Raw genomic sequence first — 19,817 nt, 5'->3', positions numbered from 1 at the left:
CGCTCAGCCCGGTTAATCCTGTGCTTCTATTCGCTCTTGGTGAGATTCTAGACCGTCGGAAGAGGCGAAACGGAGGCAGCCTCGAACGTTGTCGTCGCGCGAGCACGCCGCTAGAATTTTACGATACGCGTATTAATCATGTCGGACGACGTAATGCACGAGTCGACCAAGCAGTGCGTTTACGTCGAAACAGATTTACGGCGAACAACGTCGACAAATTTGCGTTTAACGAATGACACGCGACGAAACGCGCGAACCGATCTGCGACAGATAACAGAATTCGCCGTGCGTGATCAGCATAATCCAGATTTCGATCGACGTTCGTTTTAATACTCTCAATTTATCCCTCGATCGGGAATGGAAAAGTTACATCGTATAGCAGACGTTTTGTCAAACGGCGATCTGCTTCGTACTTCCAAGAGAGATGCGTTTTTCACTCGTTAGCGTTAAACCAAGTTCGTTACCAGACACGCGATTCGTATTCGACTGGTTCCGTTGCAATTAAGTATCCTTCTTCCGCGCCAGTTATAAATTATTCTTTATCGTACACACTCACCTTTGATGTGCCGTAGGTGAGGCGGTGAACGAACAGCGATAACTCTTCTTCGCCACATGGGGAAACCTGCGCCGCACAAGTGACCAACGATTAGATTTTTCACCGCGTTAATGGACATTTTTCTTAATCCCTTATCCAAGGCTATGGTTACAGTGCGTGCAAGTTGCGATAAACCGCTGTACCGAAGAAGAACAGGAACAAGATTCGACGTACAGATTCTTAATATATGCATTTGGGTGTTTGGATTCGAAGCGACAGTTGGTTAAAATACGCATACACCGTGACCATAACCCTATACATAATTATCAAGCCATACAACGCTCGCGATACGAATATTTAACGAACATTCGACGTAGATATATTCGTAACAAAATCCAAGATTCGATTCTTCGATAAACTTGAAATTATCCACTAAATCTGGAATTATTCGATCGATTGGGTTATCAAATATAAGTTATGCACAGTAGTTGAATATTTTACACCTGACAGGATGTAACAGCGGCGAATATAAAATAGCTATTAAAGCGATACGAAATTTACTACGCTTGGATCTGACTAATTAGTATACAAATGCTATAATAAACACGATGGTGTATCGCTATATAATACATTGTGTAGTCACTGTATTTTCTTAACTTTCATACCAATACGCGTCATCGCTGTTAATCAAGAATCGTTAAGACAAAGTTGGCGGTGCAAACTGACGAGATTTGCCAGAAAGAGACGGGTCGATAAGAGATTAATGCAACCAGCGACACATTGCGCAGCCGCTGTTAACGCGGACATAATGTTCCCTCTATAACGCGACATATTCGCGTTCAGTTAAGCGGGTTTATCAGCGATACCGAGCTAACGGGCGTTACGCGATGAGCGACGACACATCGTAAACCGTGGTTCGGCAAACGTACGCAAACATTTTCACGAGCGACCGCGATGTAACCGGGCAACGTCCAAGTTAACTTCTGCCGTAATGTTATCAACGAGCGGCCGCGCAATGCTGTCTGGCTGCTCGCCGATCGCCGGATTACGGCGGACCACGGTCTATTCCGAGCCTTGAACTAGAAACGGACGTTCTCGAGCGATAAATCAAGAAAATAACGAAGGCCCTTTGAATCGGAACGAAAATAGCCAGCGAATAATTCACCTCGAATTAGTACAGATTGTTACGTTAGGAAAAAAAAGAAATAACGATCGAGAATTGATTCCAATGGAAGAAACAAACGGGGCAGGTTTCGCGTAACCATAAACGACGGATTGTATTTATTTGTACGTGGTTAATCACGGAATAAACTTAAAGTAAATCAATCGCTTAAGTTTTTATGCACTTGAGAAGAGTAAATTACGTTCTTTTTTACGTACTTTGAGAACAGTAAGTTGTTATCAGAAAAATTCTCGTAAACTTTATTAAGAAATTACTTTACACGGAGACAAAAGCAATTTCAAGTGGACCAATTGCTATCCTGGATTTATTTTTACTTGGTGCTGTATATCGATGCTTTGAGGAGAAAGTTCGCATAAAACTAACGAGGGTGAAGCAATATAGTCGTTGTCTTAATTCTCCTTAATCATGGTTTCTTTAAAACCATGTTCCAACTCGATCGAGCAGCGCGAGAAATTTTAGATAGCCGGCGTATCGCGTAAAAGTTAAGCGGAGGGATAAAAACTAGTTGAATAATATATTCTAGCTGTCTGAGATAACGATTCCTTGTTTTTCGTTACACGTTAAAAATAAAACGACTAACTCGCAGCTGATGACAAGCATAGATCGTCGATTGAAAAAAATGTTTCGATAAGAAGATCGATTTAGAGAACACGATAAAATATTCAGCTTGCAAAATATTCAGCTAATAAAAGTTACCTTCGACCGAGTCGCCATCGCTATGAGCGCACCAAGCACGAAGAAAGTAAAATGGCGTGGCACTGAGTCCGTCGGATGACTTACAGAGATCGAAGACGCGAAACTGTCTCTTGCTTCTTGCGTGGGTGGATTCGCGATCGCGTCAGCTCATCGTGGCGACGAGACGAAAACTGAGCAGACCTCGTTTCTTAGGACACGAAATACGTGCCGGGGCACGAAAGGGAAAAAAAAATCAAAGGAGATCGTTACGACACGGCCTTGGATCTTCGTTAGTCCCGGCTGATATCCGACGTTTGGAAAAAATTGGAGTATTGACGGAAGAAGACCTTCTGCGGAGAAAAAAAAATTGGACGGACACTGGGCCCCGTTTCGATTGTTCATTTGGCCTTCGAAGGGGATATTCGAAACGGATCCTGCGTTCAGGGAAATTTTACCGCCGGTACCGAGACGTCCTCTTGTTCGATGCCGACGGAACGACTCGATGGCATTCCTCTTCAAGATTTTTGTCCTACGATGGACCACGGTTGGCAGAATATTTATCGACGAAACGGTAAATCGTTAAAGTATTATTAATGAAAAATTTGGAAACGATAAAAAGTAGTAAGAGGAACTGAAATCGTCATATTTTTAATCAAAAGTTTGTATTCCCAAATAATATTGACTTTTAAAAATAATTCTTTTGTCACGTGCAAAGTTATTCGATTGTCCGAAGAACGCAACATCGTTTAGATCAATTGCGATAACAAAGACTGCAATTTATTTCTTCCAATGGAATATTCTTGTTACCGTGCAAGTTTTCGCCAAATGCAGGAGGGAAATATATGGCGATTAATATTTTCGGAATTACAAAAGAGACGATACGATTGATTCTTTAGAAGCTGCGAAAGAAATGTTTATAAACCGGATTCTTAAACCTTGGCTTCCAAGAAGATCATAATGTTACTTTCGTTAAAAAACATATTTCATGAATTTCACGACCGCTAGTTTTTTACGATTATTCTTTAAAGTTAGAAAGAAAATTATGGCCGGAATAAATTTAAAGCGCAATTCGGAAATAAAGTAAACCGAATTTTTCGAGCACGCTCGAAAAAGCGGAATTTCACCTGATTCTTAACAGGTGATCTCGGAAGTAATCAGGTTTCCGCGCGACTTCATCGGTCGAACGTCATTTCATCGAGACGGTAGGCGGTGCCCGGCGTCTTTTCCTCGATATCGATTCCCCCCCTTTCAGTTTACTTTCACTCTGCAACCCCTTTGCCGTCCAGATTAGTCAGAGTTAGGAATCTACCCTGTAGATTCGACGGGGGAGACGAAAGAGGCGTCTCGAACGAAAACATCGTCTAATTTTCCATTTCCTCGTTTGCTTCCCGCAGCGACGATAACCATCGACCGGACATAAAAGGAGCAAAACATTTTGGCTAATTATAAGCGAAGCAATTTGCAGGACGACCTCGGAGTCCATCCGAAACCAATTCTGCGAAAGAAATTCGTTTCGACTCTTTCACCAATTCCGCAAAGTCTAGTCGATCGAAGGCTTCAATTTATCGATTAGTTGATTCTGGCGAGAAGCTTAATCACTGGAGATCGAGTAACCGCACAAAAATAGATCTTCGGTAGCAAAGATCCGTTTGTTTGCTCTGTCGAAACTGTAATCTTATATACTCAGAAATGCATAAATGCAATAAACTGTTCTTTTTATTAGTTTCATCTATAGCTAAGTTCATCTCGATAGGTAGTATCAAACTTTTACAGTCGTGCTTACTGAACGATAAGAAGCAAAGAAAGTTACTACTATGCTTGCGTCTAATTAATTAACACGGTAACGCAGCAATCAAAGATAGATTTATTAAAGATTAAGGGTAACGCTTAAGGATGGATTGTCTGCTCGTTCAAAGATACAGAAGCCTAGAAACGCAGGCGTACGATTTAAGAATATCGCGGGTGAGAGATCGAGCCGAGGGTTGGCCATGTTTGCTCGTGCCGCGAATTCGCCAAAGAAATGGAAAGAGAAAAAGGAAGGAAGGAAGGAACGGGGGAGGAAACTCAAAAAGAAGAGCGATTTGGCATTAAAATTCAGGTAGACGAAAATCGAGAAAGGAAAGGAAGGATCCGGTTGGGCGGAGGGAGGAATGGGAATGGAGGGCTTCGCCGGTAGGAAGGGCGCCGCGAAGCGAGAATTTCTTTGGGTAGCTCGTTTACTCGGGGTAGGACGAAAGAGCAAAGAAAAAAGTAATCGGTAGCATGCGAGGCACGCTCGGCAGCCTTCGCAGCGCGTACATTCTCGGCTCGTAATATACGACTTCCGTACGTTGATGGAATATTCGAAAAATCCGAGAGGCCGTCGGTGATAAAAGTATGGAAACACCAGGGACGAGGATTTTGCTACGTGTGCGGTCGTGAACCGGCGGACAGCCGCGTTCCGCAATCTCGTTTCCAAGAGCATCGACGATCTAACGAATCGTCGAGCGCGAACTTTGGATCGTCTATACTCCGACAAATCCGCCATGAATTTTCCAGAAACTAGCAGCTCTCCTTTATTACCTTCTTTCGCACTTCTGCCGTTCTAACGTGAGATCTTTCGACGTACCTTTCGCTAAACAAACGTTTGCACACCTATCCTCCGTCGTTGATCAAACATCGGCAGCCTTAAACGTCTCGATAACTCGTTGAACAAACCAATTGAGAAGCCGGTAATTTCTTAAGCAAGCCGGAAGGTGCGTGGAGTAAGAAACAGAGCGAAGAACGGAGAACGATTCGCGGAATAATCGCGATATCAGCCCCGCGAAGAGAAACAAACGCATCGTTACGGATTGAGTTGCTCGACTCGAGGCCATTGCGAAAAAGAAAAATCAGCCGACGACCGCTGAATCGGGTTCTCGATGACCGGAGCCAGCCTACCAAAATCTCGTCTTATCCGCAACACGACGCGTATTTTAACGGAGGAAGCGGCTCCACGCTCGCGCGTACACACGTAGGTCGACTTGTGGGCGTATAACAACCGATATAAGCGTACAACCTCGGAGATATTCTTTCGAATATACGACGGTGCCGAGTCTGTTTCCGTCACGCTCGTGTTGGTACGCACGAGCTAACTGTCCCTTGGAATGCAACGTATCTTCGGGCTGAGAGCCTATCCACGGAGAGGCAACGTAAAAGAGGCAGAACCGAGATAATCTGAGAGTTTATCGCTCGACCAGCGACGAAATCCTGGTGAACGTTCCTCGCGGCTTGGTCACCATTTTTAACGGAGAACCTTCCGCTTATACGTAAGCGCGGCTGTTTGCCTCGCGATCGCGAACAGGGGGTTCGCGCTTCGAACGTTCTGCCATTCGACGATGATGCTTCTATCGTAAATTTTTTATAATTTAACACGTTCGCTGTGCATCCAAGTTTTATCACCTGTAACGTATTACCTGTATGCTAACGAATAATTGTTACACGATATCAGTCCCTAACTCGCGACGCTTAACGTACGGCTCTGGTGTTTTTCATAAAACAGCGTTCTACGTTTACTACGTTTCTATCTACGTTATTGGTAAAAGGGATCGATTATATTTCTCAAGCCATGGAAACGTACGATGGCAGAGAGTAAAGTCGTGACTCTCCGCTTCGTACTTTACATCTCGACCGATAATAATCTAAAAATAAATACGCGAGTTACAGTTCGAGAAAATTCACGAGTATTTTTAAGAATTTCCAACTTTGATGCCAACTTTCGGAGAATGTCACCATCCATTGTACATTGTTCGCGAGATATTTTGACGGCGTCGTTGTTCATTCCTCGTTCCAAGGGACGTAAGACGCGGTCTCGCCTTCTGCACGCATTCGTTCCTCGGCCTCCGTCCACAAACCGGATACGTTATGGATTATAAACTTCTTTCCTTCGTCCGTTGGATCCCGTCTACCCTCGAACTCCCCGATACCGATGATCGCATCCTCCCCTAAAAAAACGCGATGGACCGAATGCCACGAGAGTACAATTACGTGAAAACTTTGGTCGGTAAACACACCCTCCGGACGTGGCAACCGGGATACTGTCTCCGCTTCTAGATCATATTTTACAACTATCGGATCCGCCTCGCTTCCTGTTCCTCTCGAACGCGATGGTCTCTGCACGATTTCCACGAGAAATGCTAGGAAACGTGGAATACAGAGTGGAGAGAACGTTACGAGAGATGCTCTAGAAAAAAACATTTAAATATCTCCTTTATGTCGCTGGTTCGTCGCGTAACGAGTTTGATCGATAAATTTAATTAAGAAATTCTCGTATTTTCGATTAATAAAATTTGATCGATAAACCGGTATGCCGAATTTTCACAAAGACGAACGGATTTATTATCTCTCGATAATAAATTCAGATAGGCAAACAGCTTTTTCCAAACGAAACTTGCCGCCCGTTGCGCTTAAGGAGCACGTGCCGCTTTAATTAACCTCGCGAGCTCTAATCACGGCGAAGAGGATCTTAATGGTATCCATCAACGATATATCGTACATTCGCACATTCACTGTATCGCTATGTCAGCTATACGAAGCGACGTAAAGACAAATAGCACGAACAACGTCTCCAGTATCACAGGGAACATCTGAACGACGCAACGTCCGAATCGTATTCGTATCTCGTCCGCATCTTCAACCCCTTCCAAGCACGGCGTGCCAGCCTCGCCTTCGTCCAGATACCTGATCGTGGAATCGTGCAGTAGGGGGGACGTATAAAGACGACGAGGACCTGGGTGGAACCGAAAAAGAGCGCGCGGCATGAGAAGGTGGAGCGAACATCGAACGAAACCCCGAAGAAAAAATAAAAAAAAGGGAAGAAGAGGGATCGTGACCGAAGGACGAAGGGAGGAGAAGGAAAGATAGGAAAAAGAGAAGGAAAAGGAGACGTAGGAGCGGTAGGTCGGAGAGAAAGAGCGACGGCGAGGGAGATGGAAAACCCGGCTGGTCTCTAACCGTAAGATAGGGAGGAGAAATACGTGGTCGTAAAATACGAAGCGCAGTCCCCAAAGAAAATACGAATTAAAGCCGCTAACCGGTGATCCGAGAAACTTCTGTATAATCGAACAGAGACGTCAGCGAACCGATGCCCGCTCGCCTGGAAACGAACGTATCCAGCGAATCCAACGAATTGGATTTTTCTGTCCATTTTATTTCACAGTCGACGTTCCACGCGAGCGATCGTCGTCTTCGAAATATCCTTTAACAAATCGTTAGCGCGTACCGCGAGAACAACTTGAACAACGTGTAAATGGAGAAACTTGCCCGAGATGTTTGCGTGACATCCGCATCGTTAACATCCGGAAGTTGAAACGATAACCGGAAGAAACCAGTAAAACAGTTAGTAAAAATATGAAAATTTGTAGACAACGTCGTTAATCGAAATAGAAACTCGCGCGAGTTTGCTGCTTCCGACTGTTTTCGTCCGAAGCCGCGCAGTTTGGTTAAAACTTGCATGGAAGAAAGGGGACACGGTCCCTCCGGCGAGTGGCATTTAACTTTAAAGCCTCGTGACTCCGGTTACACGTAGCGAGCCGCTATCGAAGGGATCGAGCTGGTTGTTTCACCGAAAATGTCGCGGATCCTCTGCTCGTCCGCCCCCGAAAGAGGGTATTAACCGTAGATAACATAGGGGGGACCTCGATGTGCTGCGAGCGCCTGTCATACGATGCGATGGTATCGCGTGGTTTCAACCCTTTCGTCTCTCCCTCGGTCTCTCTCCTGCTCCCTCCTCCGTCGCTCTGTACCACCCTGTCGTGAAATTCACCCTTGCGTACAATAACGCTGGAACTCGCGGGAACGCCCGTAAAGGCCAACCCCCTGCGTATTTAATTTACTGAATAATTGGAATCAAGCTGCCTCATTTGTGTGCCGCCCTCCCTCCTCCTCGCCCCTCCCTTTCCGATCGCTGAACAACGGAGAAACCCGCCCTACAATTGCCAACCCCTAGGTAACCGGGATCCTGCGAGAGCCTGATGAGGAGATTCGTGCCCGTTCGTAAAACTCTCCTCAACCTAGTCTCCTCCGTTGGTCCTCCTCCCTCCGATTCCACCATTAGATCCGCCTGGCTATGGGGGTGAATAAAGATGGCCAGATAATACGAACGACCGACTGGCTGGGGAACGGGATTACTCTTATCCAGTCAGCGGGAACGGGTTCTCGGTTTAAATAAGTGTCGGAAATTTTCCACCCTCCCTAACCCTCGCCTAATCTCAACCTAATTCCAACATTTTTACCGATTTAGGTAGAAATCTCGATTTGGTAAATCACGAGGGTTGTATATCTTTTCTTTCTTTCTTTCTTTCTTTCGATAGGATATTCAGAGAGGACAGAGTATAAACGAAGAGAAAATTCTCAACCGTCGAACCGTTTAAATTCGACAAGGTGAAATCTGAAAAAGTACGAGTCTAAATTTTTGGCCAGCCGATTTACAGCGAGCTGTCGCGTCGGACACTGAACCACCAATTGGAGGAGAAGTTTCATCTCCGATGGAACATGACGGAGAGTTTTTAAGTCGCCGATCCCTTCTTTGGCGCGCTATGAAAAAATGCGATCTTGAGTTACCGATGAACCGATCGCACGCTGATCCGCCGATCGGCTGCTTCGTAGAAGTCTCGGTCCTTGAAAACAGCCATTAAAACGAATGCTAGAAAGCACTTTAACGTTTGAATAATAAAAATTCTCCTCGATATCGGAGAACAAGCACGCATCTACATATTTAAAAACTCGTATCGTGTGTTTTATTAAAGAAAGCGTCGTTGAGAAGTAGCCGATAGCACGGTACAGGATCTTGGAACGATCGTCTAGCCGTCTAGCGAGAAAAGAAGCTGGCGGAACGAGGACCCGACGACCGCTCGCGAGTGCAGAGCCGACGTTAACCACGCATGCGTCTCTAAAGCAAGCAGAAATCGATGGCCGCTGCTCTTTACCTTCGTACGTGTATAGTATGCACGTAGCGAATGTCGACGGTAAACACGTAGCCAGACCGCTATAGAATGAAATAGGGTGGAAAGTCATGGGATACGACGCGGCGCATTTCAAATTCTCGAAACTCGCGTCCCACTATCCGGATCGTGGCAACTTTCAACGCCGATTGTTCACCGAGTCACGTGAAATCGTACGATTAAACTCTGCCTCGAGTATCTATCTATGCAAATCGACGCTGAAGGAATCTCCTCTTATAGAGTTATTCCAAAATCCGGAAGAACGCGCGAAGACGAAGCCCGAGATAATTCCAAGTGAATTTTCTACATCGAAGTAGTATACGAAACTGTATACTACTAAACTAGTATAGGAAATCACTGCTAATTACGATCGATGCAAACAACGCTAGACGTTTGCGATCCGACGAACCAAATCTGCGTTTTCTTCGATCGATCTTATTCGGTGCGGCTTAACTAGCAGAGAATCGGCGTAAAAACGTCGAGGCCGGATCATAGCGGAGGAAACGGAGACAAGGAGGACGAAGCGTGAGTAATTACGCGAGAGGAGAGCCGATCGTCAAGTAGCTCGGATGAAAATTAACGTCGACGTCGGAAAGAGGCCTGTGGCGAAGGTAAATGGCGAACGGTCCGATGTCCGGATCGTACCGGTTCATGGACAAGGTCGTCTCTATGCGACGTTTCAGCCACAATGTTTTAATCGTAATGTGCGTCTAGAACGAGATCGCGCGATTACAGCGTATGCAATCGGAGTCACGTTCGCGGCGCCAATCATCCACCTCGAATTTGTCACGTTGCGATCGACCGAACGACTCGGAGATATCGCGAAGCGTAAACGAACGAGCACCCGGACGATTCTGTTTCGCGGTCCCGCCTCCGCTATCCCATGGTCACCGCGTTTTACGATCAATGCGAACGTCGGCAGGTTTTTGCGATGCACCCGGCCACAACGACTGTGCGCGCGTTGGCTTACTAAAAAAAAAAAATTGTGAAAAAAAATAGCCGAGGGGCCTTTCCGAAAAAGAAGTCGGAAGACGAGATTACTTTCGTCGCGACCTGCTAAATGGAAGGGCACGCGAGGGTGAGATCGTGACCTTCGAGGGTAATTGCACCTGCGAGTAAAACTCTGACCTCGCGTGTTTTATCGCGGCATCAACAGGGAATAATTTAAAAGGCGAAAGACGTATTCCACGAGAAACTGTTGTTCGCAAAAACTCGTGTCGTTCTTTCGTTAAAAATATTTGCCATTTAATAAAAAGGATCGACGAGAGGCACGTTCGACGTACGTTGCATCGTACGAATTTTTATTTACGAGATACGATGCTTTGTACAAAAGTATGTATAAAAATCGCTATCGATTTACGGAGAACGATACGATTCTCTGGCAGCACTCCTAGCGGAGTCTGCTCCAACCGTTTCCAACTTTGCCGCCGGTATCTCGAACGACTGTACAGTCGATGCAGGGAATTTGATCTGCTTTACCATCGTCGTACAGAAAAATGTTACAGAAATTTTGCCAACCGTGGATAAATGTACGTTACGTACTCGCAAATGCGGAAAACAGCTGAAATTGTTTTGTCTACACATATTCGAAATCGTCGGTATCTTGGAAAACAATCGCGTCTTAAATAAACTGTTTTCTTACTTGCGCGAACTGGTATTATCGACGAAAGTTAAAGTATCCGACATGCTACTTTCCATTGTACGAACGCGTCTAAATAAACCTTCCGCTGAACGTCGTTCGAGTGGGACAAAGACGAATTCATCGAAGAAAAGATCCAAGATAACGCGGTGTTTAGACTTCCTAGCATCGATATATCAGCGACCTGTTATATCGATCAAGCAGTACTTTTGTAGAAAATATAACCTACTGTGATTAATCGAGGAAACTATGTTGACAACGCGAAATGGAAATTTTAACGCACGAACGATAATGATTTATATCTACGCGTTTGTTTATACATAATACAACGCGATCAAATATAATTAACGAATGCTATACAGACTCTACGAGCATAAACCTGTATAAAGATTTCCTATAACAAGCACCAATTTTCTGAATCCTCGAACTCGTTAAAACAGCCTTTCTAACAAGGAAGAAAATTATGAATAACGAGCTTTTCTGCCGCGAGTTTTAAGCGTAATCCTTCGACAGTAGAATGGACGCGACGTCGAAGAACGGCGGACGTGGCGTGCGCGCGCAGACGATGCATGATGGCCGCCGCGTTCGATTCCGTTGGTGGGGAAGTAAGTAAGTGGGGAGAAGAGAAGTAGGAAAGGATTCGCTAGCGAAGAAACGATAGGTTGCGGGAAGGGGTGAGTAACGATACCATCGTGAAAGCTATTGGCAGCACTTCCATGGACCTAAGCTCTGCCGCACGAAAAATAAGGGCGGCCATCATGGATTTCAACATGGCCGTTGCCACCTCGAATAGAGCGTGCCCTAACTTCGTTCGATCGTTTCTCCATCGCGGAAAACAAATCGAATCGAACAACGCAACGTATATCTCCGTCAGAGAGTAACGACGCGTATAACTTTTTACGAATTTTGATTCGAAATGATCTGACGAAAATGGAGCAAAGTTGGAAATTATCAGCGCGATAATCGCATGGTCGTTTTAGGAAACGGCTCGTTTCGTTTGCGCGTCACCTATGGTCTCGTATACGATTTACGAGCAATTAACGAAACGGTTAGGTATATCGCTGAAAAACACAGGTTTAGATCGGTAAACTCGCGAACTGCCGTAAGAAAACGGGTAAACCAAGCCTGCACCTGTTTGTTGGCCGCCGTAAAAATTGTAAGATCTTTACACAAGCCGAATGATTCGTGCATCCTAAACGCAAAGACAACAGTCGTAAATTTTTAGTATCGCCTGCTGCATTTGCTCGGTCAATACTTAATTCATTCACCATGTTCCCGTTAACTATTTGGTCAACAAATTTCCACTCTACTTCCAACGACGATCATTTAAGACAATTTTTTAAGACCGTGTTTCGTCCTTACTCGCATAGGCAACAGGCACGGGTAATGCAAAAAGGATTCGCCCAATTACGTTTCCCTAACGTTGAAAAATATCCCTGATCTAATTTGTAAATTTATAAAATATAAAAAGACTGTTTATCGGTATACCTGGTGTCCTGTCTCTATTTTGCGTCGAACATCTTCGTAAAACGTTTCGCGTCTCTTTGCCAAAACGAGAGGGCAAGATCGAAATACGATAGAAAAATTCGATGGCCAACGCTACGGTGCTACATTTCGATTTTACATTTAGCGCGGTATATTGCAAAATAAATTTGGAAAAAGGAATTGGCGGTAGCCAGCGAAAGGGAAGGTTGGCGCGACCCGAACGAAACAATTTCATTTACGCGACGCTGGAGTTCCGCGGGACGAGAAACAAGAATCATCGTTCACCTGTTCATAAGGTCAATAGGTAATGTGATAACGACCGTTCATAATGGTTACGGACGAAGGAATTACCGTGCAAACCGACACTTAAGGTTTATCGTGTCTCTTACCACCGAGTTATGTATACCGTTCTCTTAAAAGTGAACGGTAGTGAGTTGTAACGAGATTATTGACTTTAAATCCTCACGAATGACCCTATAGGAGATTGAAGCTACAAATATATTACCGATACCAGCCGGCCTAACGCCGCGGTCGCGTGCGCCGCTTGCATACACAAATCATTTTACCACTTAACGTCGGAAAAATGTGCAAATAAACAAATCGTCTTGGCATCTCTCCTATACACCGTCGTATAACCGGCTCCTTTAAACTAGTCTTAATCGCGTTAATCGGCCGACAACCCGTTCCAATTATCCGCCTTTCGTCCTTTACTTTCCTATAAAAGAAGCTTCGTGCGAAACGATCCCAATCCCGCTATCCACCATTAAATTAATATAAATCAGCGAGAAACTGCGACTAGATTCGTTACAGTGGTCGTTATACGAAACGAAGATCGCGATATCCGATAAAACGATCTCGTGAAACATTCATACAAAGCGTGTCGCGTCATTGCGAGCTGGATGAATACGCATTCGACCTTCCACGGTGTAAAATGGACAATTTCATCGAGCTCAGTTTCGTTGAACCGTTTAACCGAAAACGTAACTACACCGGGCTCTGCTATGAGAAAAAACGCTAATAGTTTCCTACGATAATTCAGAGGTCCGATGTCAAGGGATACGTCGGTTTGGATAAAACGGAAACGATGGAATCATCGTTTTCGTAGACCCTCCCAGAGATCAACGACGTTCTTCCTGTAACGAAAACGTACCCACGTCGATCGCGAGTCTCGAAAAATTAGCCGTAGCGTCGGACGTTTCGAAAAATACACGAAGAAGAGAAAGATCGAAGACGCTCGGGCATGGAAACGAAGCAAGGTTGGCGTATCAGACGGTCTTGCGTGCAACGATCGAAGATAATTTCCGTCACGAAGCACGTAGATATATCATTTATTGCCATACGGCAATAAAGATTTCGTGCATTCTCGTTTAAACGCGCAGGCGATCGGCCGAATCTATCGGCGGCCGTGCGCATCGATAATACGCTGGAAGGAAGAAGAGAAAGAAAAATACGCTTTTTGAGATATGCGGACGCGAACGGATGACGTCAGACGGCAATAAAAATCCGGGATAGCAACGAGTATCGCGAAGCGCGATTCGAATCGACGCTGAATGTAATTTCAAAGGAAGGTCGAGCGATAATATTTTTCGATCTGCGCCGATTAATCGCTATCGCGAGCCGAGCAGACCGCTTGGCTATAAATCGACGATAGAATTCGCGATAATTGGTATACGATTTAAACAATGCGTGATCGACACCGTCCGGTAAATCAAAGCGCTGCGAATTCAATTATGTCATATTTCTGCACATTGTTGATAGACCGCGGATTTATATCTTACATCTTCGTAAACGGAACCGAAGAAATCGAACGTGGATAGAGATTCGTTCGTCCTGCGAACGTTCTACCTAACGTGCGACGTAACCTACTTAGATACGGCAGAGAAATGTTACAAATATCGAAGATCGAGAATTAAGCGTAAAGAGAAATTGGCAATTTGACGAGCCGAGTGAGAGTATGAAGTCCAACTCTGTTTGAGAGTGGATCTGTATAGCGAAAATAACAGCTAGCCTTATAAGCGACCTGGCCATCCATCGTTAAGAAGACAGCTACCAAGGAACGCTTCGAGTCGAGAACCAGAGGTCGTGAAAGTAATTCCAAATAATTCGTCTCGTTCTTGGAAGCATCGTGGACGAGACTGTTTGAATAGCTTCGATGCTACGTTATTTTTTCCGTGATCGAAGTTCGATCGCGCGAGTGGAAGAAACAAAGGACAAGGAATATGCAAGAGATGCGTGGCGATCGACGAAAAAGCACGTTCCGTTATGCGTAGAGATTCGACGACGGCGGTTTACACAGTGACTCTATCCTATCTCCGGAACTGTTGCCTAATTGCTAAAGCAAACACGCGGATGAGAAAGTCTAACGCAGAGGTGCAGCGACGAGCGACGCCTGGGATCGGTCAATTTCGTTTCTCGCTGGCCGCACGCGGTCACATCCGGCGATGTTGGCGTTAGAATTCGCACCTTCGTGGAAATTATCAGCGGCGAATCCGTTAATAATACGATTACATGTTACGAAAGAGAGACACGTGGCGCGTACACGCGGAGCACCTACGATCGTCCTCTCGATGTTTGTCACCAGTTTGACCGGTTCTTCGCGGCGGTCTTACGCGACAGAGCGTTGTTTCCACGTTAACACCTCGAGCGTGAAACAACGTTGCCGTTCGTTTGCTCTTGCCGCGGGATTACCGTCGCACGATGTTGTCGTACGCAACGCGAAGGAACGTTTAATTACGGCCAGTTTATTGTACGAAAGGCTGTAATCCGTAAAGATTCGATCAAATTCGAGCATGGAGAAAGCTTCGATGCGATATACATTTCTTATCTTAAAGGCGGTATATACTATTTTTGAACGATTACCTCAGCCCTGAGTTGCTGGACGAACCATCGGACCACGTGTCAAACGGACGAACGTCGATATTCCAAGAAGATCACAGCCGGGCCGACGTATCACTGCAAACAGCGTGTTTCTCACTCACACTTCTGTCCCGGCCATTTCTCGAAACAACGAATCGACGATGAGCGAACCCGTGCGTTATCTGCTTCGTAAACCTACATTACACGGCGGATCCTTCGTCCGAAATGTCAGTTATCGTCCAACTACCTTTTCCATGTCGTTGTCACTCAACTTGCCGCCACTCACGCGAAAGAACAAGGTATCGTCGTAACGAAGGCCACTCCGATTTTCGTCGAAAAGAACGATTACAGTTATCGGAATGGTCGACGATCAAGGACCCGATATAGAGTATAAAGGACAGAGCCAGAGAGTGGAAGAAAAGAAAGGAGAAAGAGGGGCAAGGCAGAAGCGGCGATATCGCGGTCGCTAGAGATGCGCTTTCCGCTATCGTTCGTCGGTGGATCGGCGCGGGAAAAAGAAATTTGCCAAAGGTACCGCACCGCGTCTACGAGAACGTGAATTACAAAAGGAAGAGGTGCGCGCCTGCGTGTCGCCAACAATGTACTCCGCTGTTACTTTTCGAGCGCATAACAATGGACCACGTTGGTGAAACGGGACTCATGGTTTCTGGATGGGACGTACCGCGCACTGAACCAGTTGTTCGGCCGCGCAGATTCTACGCCCCACTCTTTCGACTTCCCCTCTCTCTTCCATTTTCTACGCGATATTCCGGAGTGTTTTTCTCCCTACCACCACGACCGAACAGCCGATGAACAACTTCGAATACCGATCCCCACCATTTGCGTTACGTTTCACCCTACCACTGGCGCTACTCGCTCCTTGGATCAGCAACCTTTTGCTTCGACGCATCGCGTCGCATCGCTACGACCGACCGGAATCCACCCCACCACCGATACACCGATTGCTGTTCCATCGGCTCTGTATACCGGGTGTGCGAAAACGACCAAGTACGTGCGTGTTCGATTACGTAGCGATTCCGAAACATCTCCAAAGAATTGAAAATTTAATCGAACGTTTATACGCGTATGGAATGTATCCGATCTTAAAAACCTATCCTGGAAAATTAAATCGATCGAATATCGATCGAGCATCCGTCGATCCTAACTTGCTTCTTTTCCCAAGTCGATATAAACGCGAGCTTGAAAGTTTATAGACATGGCAAATGCGATCTTGATAATCGATTCCACGAGGTAATTCAAGTAGGTACACAGGTACTTGGTATGTAATGAAAAGTACGTTTGAAGGTTTATAAATGATCGATTATCAATGATCGATTCGATGTAAAGAATTAAGCGATCGATCGAAGATTGATAATTATGGAAAACGTAAATGGCAGAAATAGGAGATTTCGAAAGTAGTGTTGTTGTACGGACAGCGATTTTCGTTTAAACGTAAATGACGGAACGACAGATGTAGAACGTAATTCCGTCCTTTTGTATTTTGGGAATGAATCACCCGATTTTAAGGGTAGAAGAGTAGAGATATTCACGTGTCAACGTTAAATAAAGACATAGATTTTCTGTAACCTAAAGATAGATGTATTTTTAACGCGCGCAAGTGGACGACCCTTAATCGACGCCATTAAAATTCGTCTAGACCCTGTGGATCCCTCCTCACGCTCGAAAGCGGACGTCCGTGATTGGAATGGCGACCTTTTCCACGCTCGACTAATTTTAAAAAAGTCAAACCTGTTTTCTAACTACCTCGAGGTTGGGCTTAAAACGTCGACCCAACCCCGATCGAAGGCGACGCAAATGTCTATTCCACAGGGTGTGGTTTCTCTAGAATCGACTTTCGACCAGGGTGGATATTTATATCCTCGGCTAACGAATTCTATTTCTACTTGCGAGCCATTCGTCCAAAACTTGAAATTCTTTCTAATAAAAAAAACCTTCGATTATTAATCGGTCGAGGAAAGCGACAATCTCTTTTAAACAGCGTATTTTCTCGTCGTATCGCGTTCTATTTTTGATGTTAAATCGACTGCACTAGGAAGAACACATTGTCTCGGACACATTCATCGGTTTTATTATTCGCGCCATCGCTGATGTCGGCGTTTTTTTTTTTTTTTTCTTTCTTTCTCAACGTTCGAACGAACGGAACGCTCTCACGCAGAGTTCGAGCTCGCGAGGGGGTTTGACACTTGAAATAAAATACGAGCCAGTTCTGTCTCATGTCACGGGCCGCGCCTACATATCCAGTAGAGTTGGATGCGAAATACAAAGGAGTCATATACACGTATCGTTCGTACACACGGAAATTTCTTTGTAAATATATCCGACGCTATTTTGACCTAAGAATCCATAAGGATAAAGATTTAAATCTTCTACGGTCGTAACTACAATACCGAAAATAGTTCGTTAATAGGATTATCGATGTTTTCGATTCTCGATCGTGTTATAAATCGTCCTAATGATTACACCGAAAATAAAAGTTCGTATGTTATCATAGCATGTTTAAAAAAAAATATTAGACATTCCGACACGCCGTCGATCGTTAAAACTGTCGTGAAAAAGCTCCGATCTATCGGAGAAAAACATTGGAGTGGTCGAAATAGCGAATACCGCGACGTTGGTCGTGGAGAGGACAGAGTGCTCATACGGAGAAGAGAAAAAGGGAGATTCGAGGAAAAAGAGGGGGAAGCGACGATACGGGAAAGCAAGCTGCGGAGGTTACCTCGTGCTGGGTACCGAATCGATCTCTCGGAGCCAGCCAAAGCCCCGGGTACAACTCGCATCCCCTCTTATTCCTCTTCGTTGCTCATCTTGCACGCAGACGTGCAGGATACGCGAGACACGCGTGCACAACCTCTTCTGTACGCTATAATTTACAAGTAGTCGATCGTTGCGCTTCCTCAAACGGGCATTACACGGCACTAAAGTTCGAAATTCGCGATGTTTGCGTATCGACTTTAGTCGCGTCTCGGGAAAACGTTCGCTGGAAGAAGACGGTAGAATCGCGCCAATCTTTCTTACGATTATTGTGTCTTATCCGGTTAATGGAAGCTTTAACAACTCCAAAGACGATTAGGATCGGAGACGTACCGAAAGAACTTAATTGATAAACAAATAAGAGGGGTGGGTAGTTGGTTCGGAAGTTCTTCGACGAACGCGCAAAGTCGCCATGGTTTTTGCAGAAAACCAGAGTCTGCACAGAGTCGACAAGATTTCAGCCGGACGAAAGAAAGAAGATCGCTCGCAGCGTGGATACGCTCTATGCGGAAATGCTCGGGTTATTCGCGAATTAGGTAGATCGCTTGGCATTGCGTAGGTACGAGCGGTCAAGCATGAAACGTTAAGATACAAACAGCGAGAGTTGTTATATTTATCGTGATACTCAAATCCTCTTTACGATCTATTAAGCACCGCGTCAAACGTTACGTGTCGGGTCTACGACAGCGGATCTTTTCTGGAGGTATTGCATTCAAACGCGCGATTATGGTCGCGCCGTGCCCCAAACTCTTTCTAGTTCTCCGTTCGGCCCGTACGTATCGTGCCGGACCGTAGCCGCTTTCATCTTTCAGAGCGATCATTTAGTGGATCTCGGCAAATATTCTTTATCGATAGTAACGTGTAAGTATCTAATAGGTTGTCGAATATTTATTCCGCTGTAAATAAGGAGAGTCATTCGCCGTATTAACTTGAATTTTACGTACACTCGATTTTTCACGACAGGTACGTTAAATGGAAGAAACAAAGAATGAATGGTAATTTCAATTATTTACGATAGATTCGTGCGAGAGAGTGGGCGATTGAGACGTCAAAAGGAATCGATTCGCGACAATTCAGCGATCGCGGACTGCATAAAAACGAGACATGAAATATAAATGGGTTGATTTAAAGCGGTAGATTATCACTTGGCGAGCGTAACTTATCGCGTCTAACCGAAGGAACATTAACCGTACCGGCGGAGATAGCGACGAAGCCCGCGAGCGAACGCGCTTATGCGCCTATTTCTATTTAACTTCTTAATTAACATAAGCGCGCAACTTCATTATTGCCGTCACACGCGAGCCTATTCACGTTGAATGGAAAACGCGAAGCCTTTGTAGCGCCTGCGTCTCTTGCACCTGCTGTTCGAAGTCGTCGCTCACCTGACGCCTAGTGCCTGGCATAATGAGCACGTGCCGTTTCTTTCCTCTCTTCCGATGTATTCTTGCGTTTCGAGGCACTTTTCAACGTTACATACGTTGCTCGAAATACGTGAACAGTCTCGAACGGCTTTATCATTAGCATTATGTCGAGTCAAGTACTTTGGAATGCAATAGCAAATCCTCGGTGTCTCTGTAACTCTTGACGCGTGACTCACTTTTTCGAAACATTTATTATCACGAGTAGACGCGTCTTTGTCATTTCAAAGATCTTTTTATAAGCCTGCAATGTTATTATTCGGATTATTGGCCCGACTGCTCAAGAAATAAATTA

The 19,817-nt window shown here is 45.2% G+C and overlaps 1 protein-coding gene across 1 annotated transcript in view; it reads right to left on the bottom strand.

The window, feature by feature from the left end:
- LOC126926643 (homeobox protein abdominal-B) overlaps positions 1-19,817 on the bottom strand; it is a 95,818-nt gene that overhangs the window by 57,190 nt on the left and 18,811 nt on the right. Inside the window, exon 4 of the mRNA XM_050743081.1 lies at positions 557-622. Coding sequence (XP_050599038.1) covers positions 557-622 — 66 coding nt within the window. The remainder of the gene's footprint in view (positions 1-556; positions 623-19,817) is intronic.

This window comes from Bombus affinis, chromosome 18 (assembly GCF_024516045.1).
Source record: "Bombus affinis isolate iyBomAffi1 chromosome 18, iyBomAffi1.2, whole genome shotgun sequence".
Taxonomy (NCBI): Eukaryota; Metazoa; Arthropoda; class Insecta; order Hymenoptera; family Apidae; genus Bombus; species Bombus affinis.
This window is presented reverse-complemented; position numbering and strand designations above follow the sequence as displayed.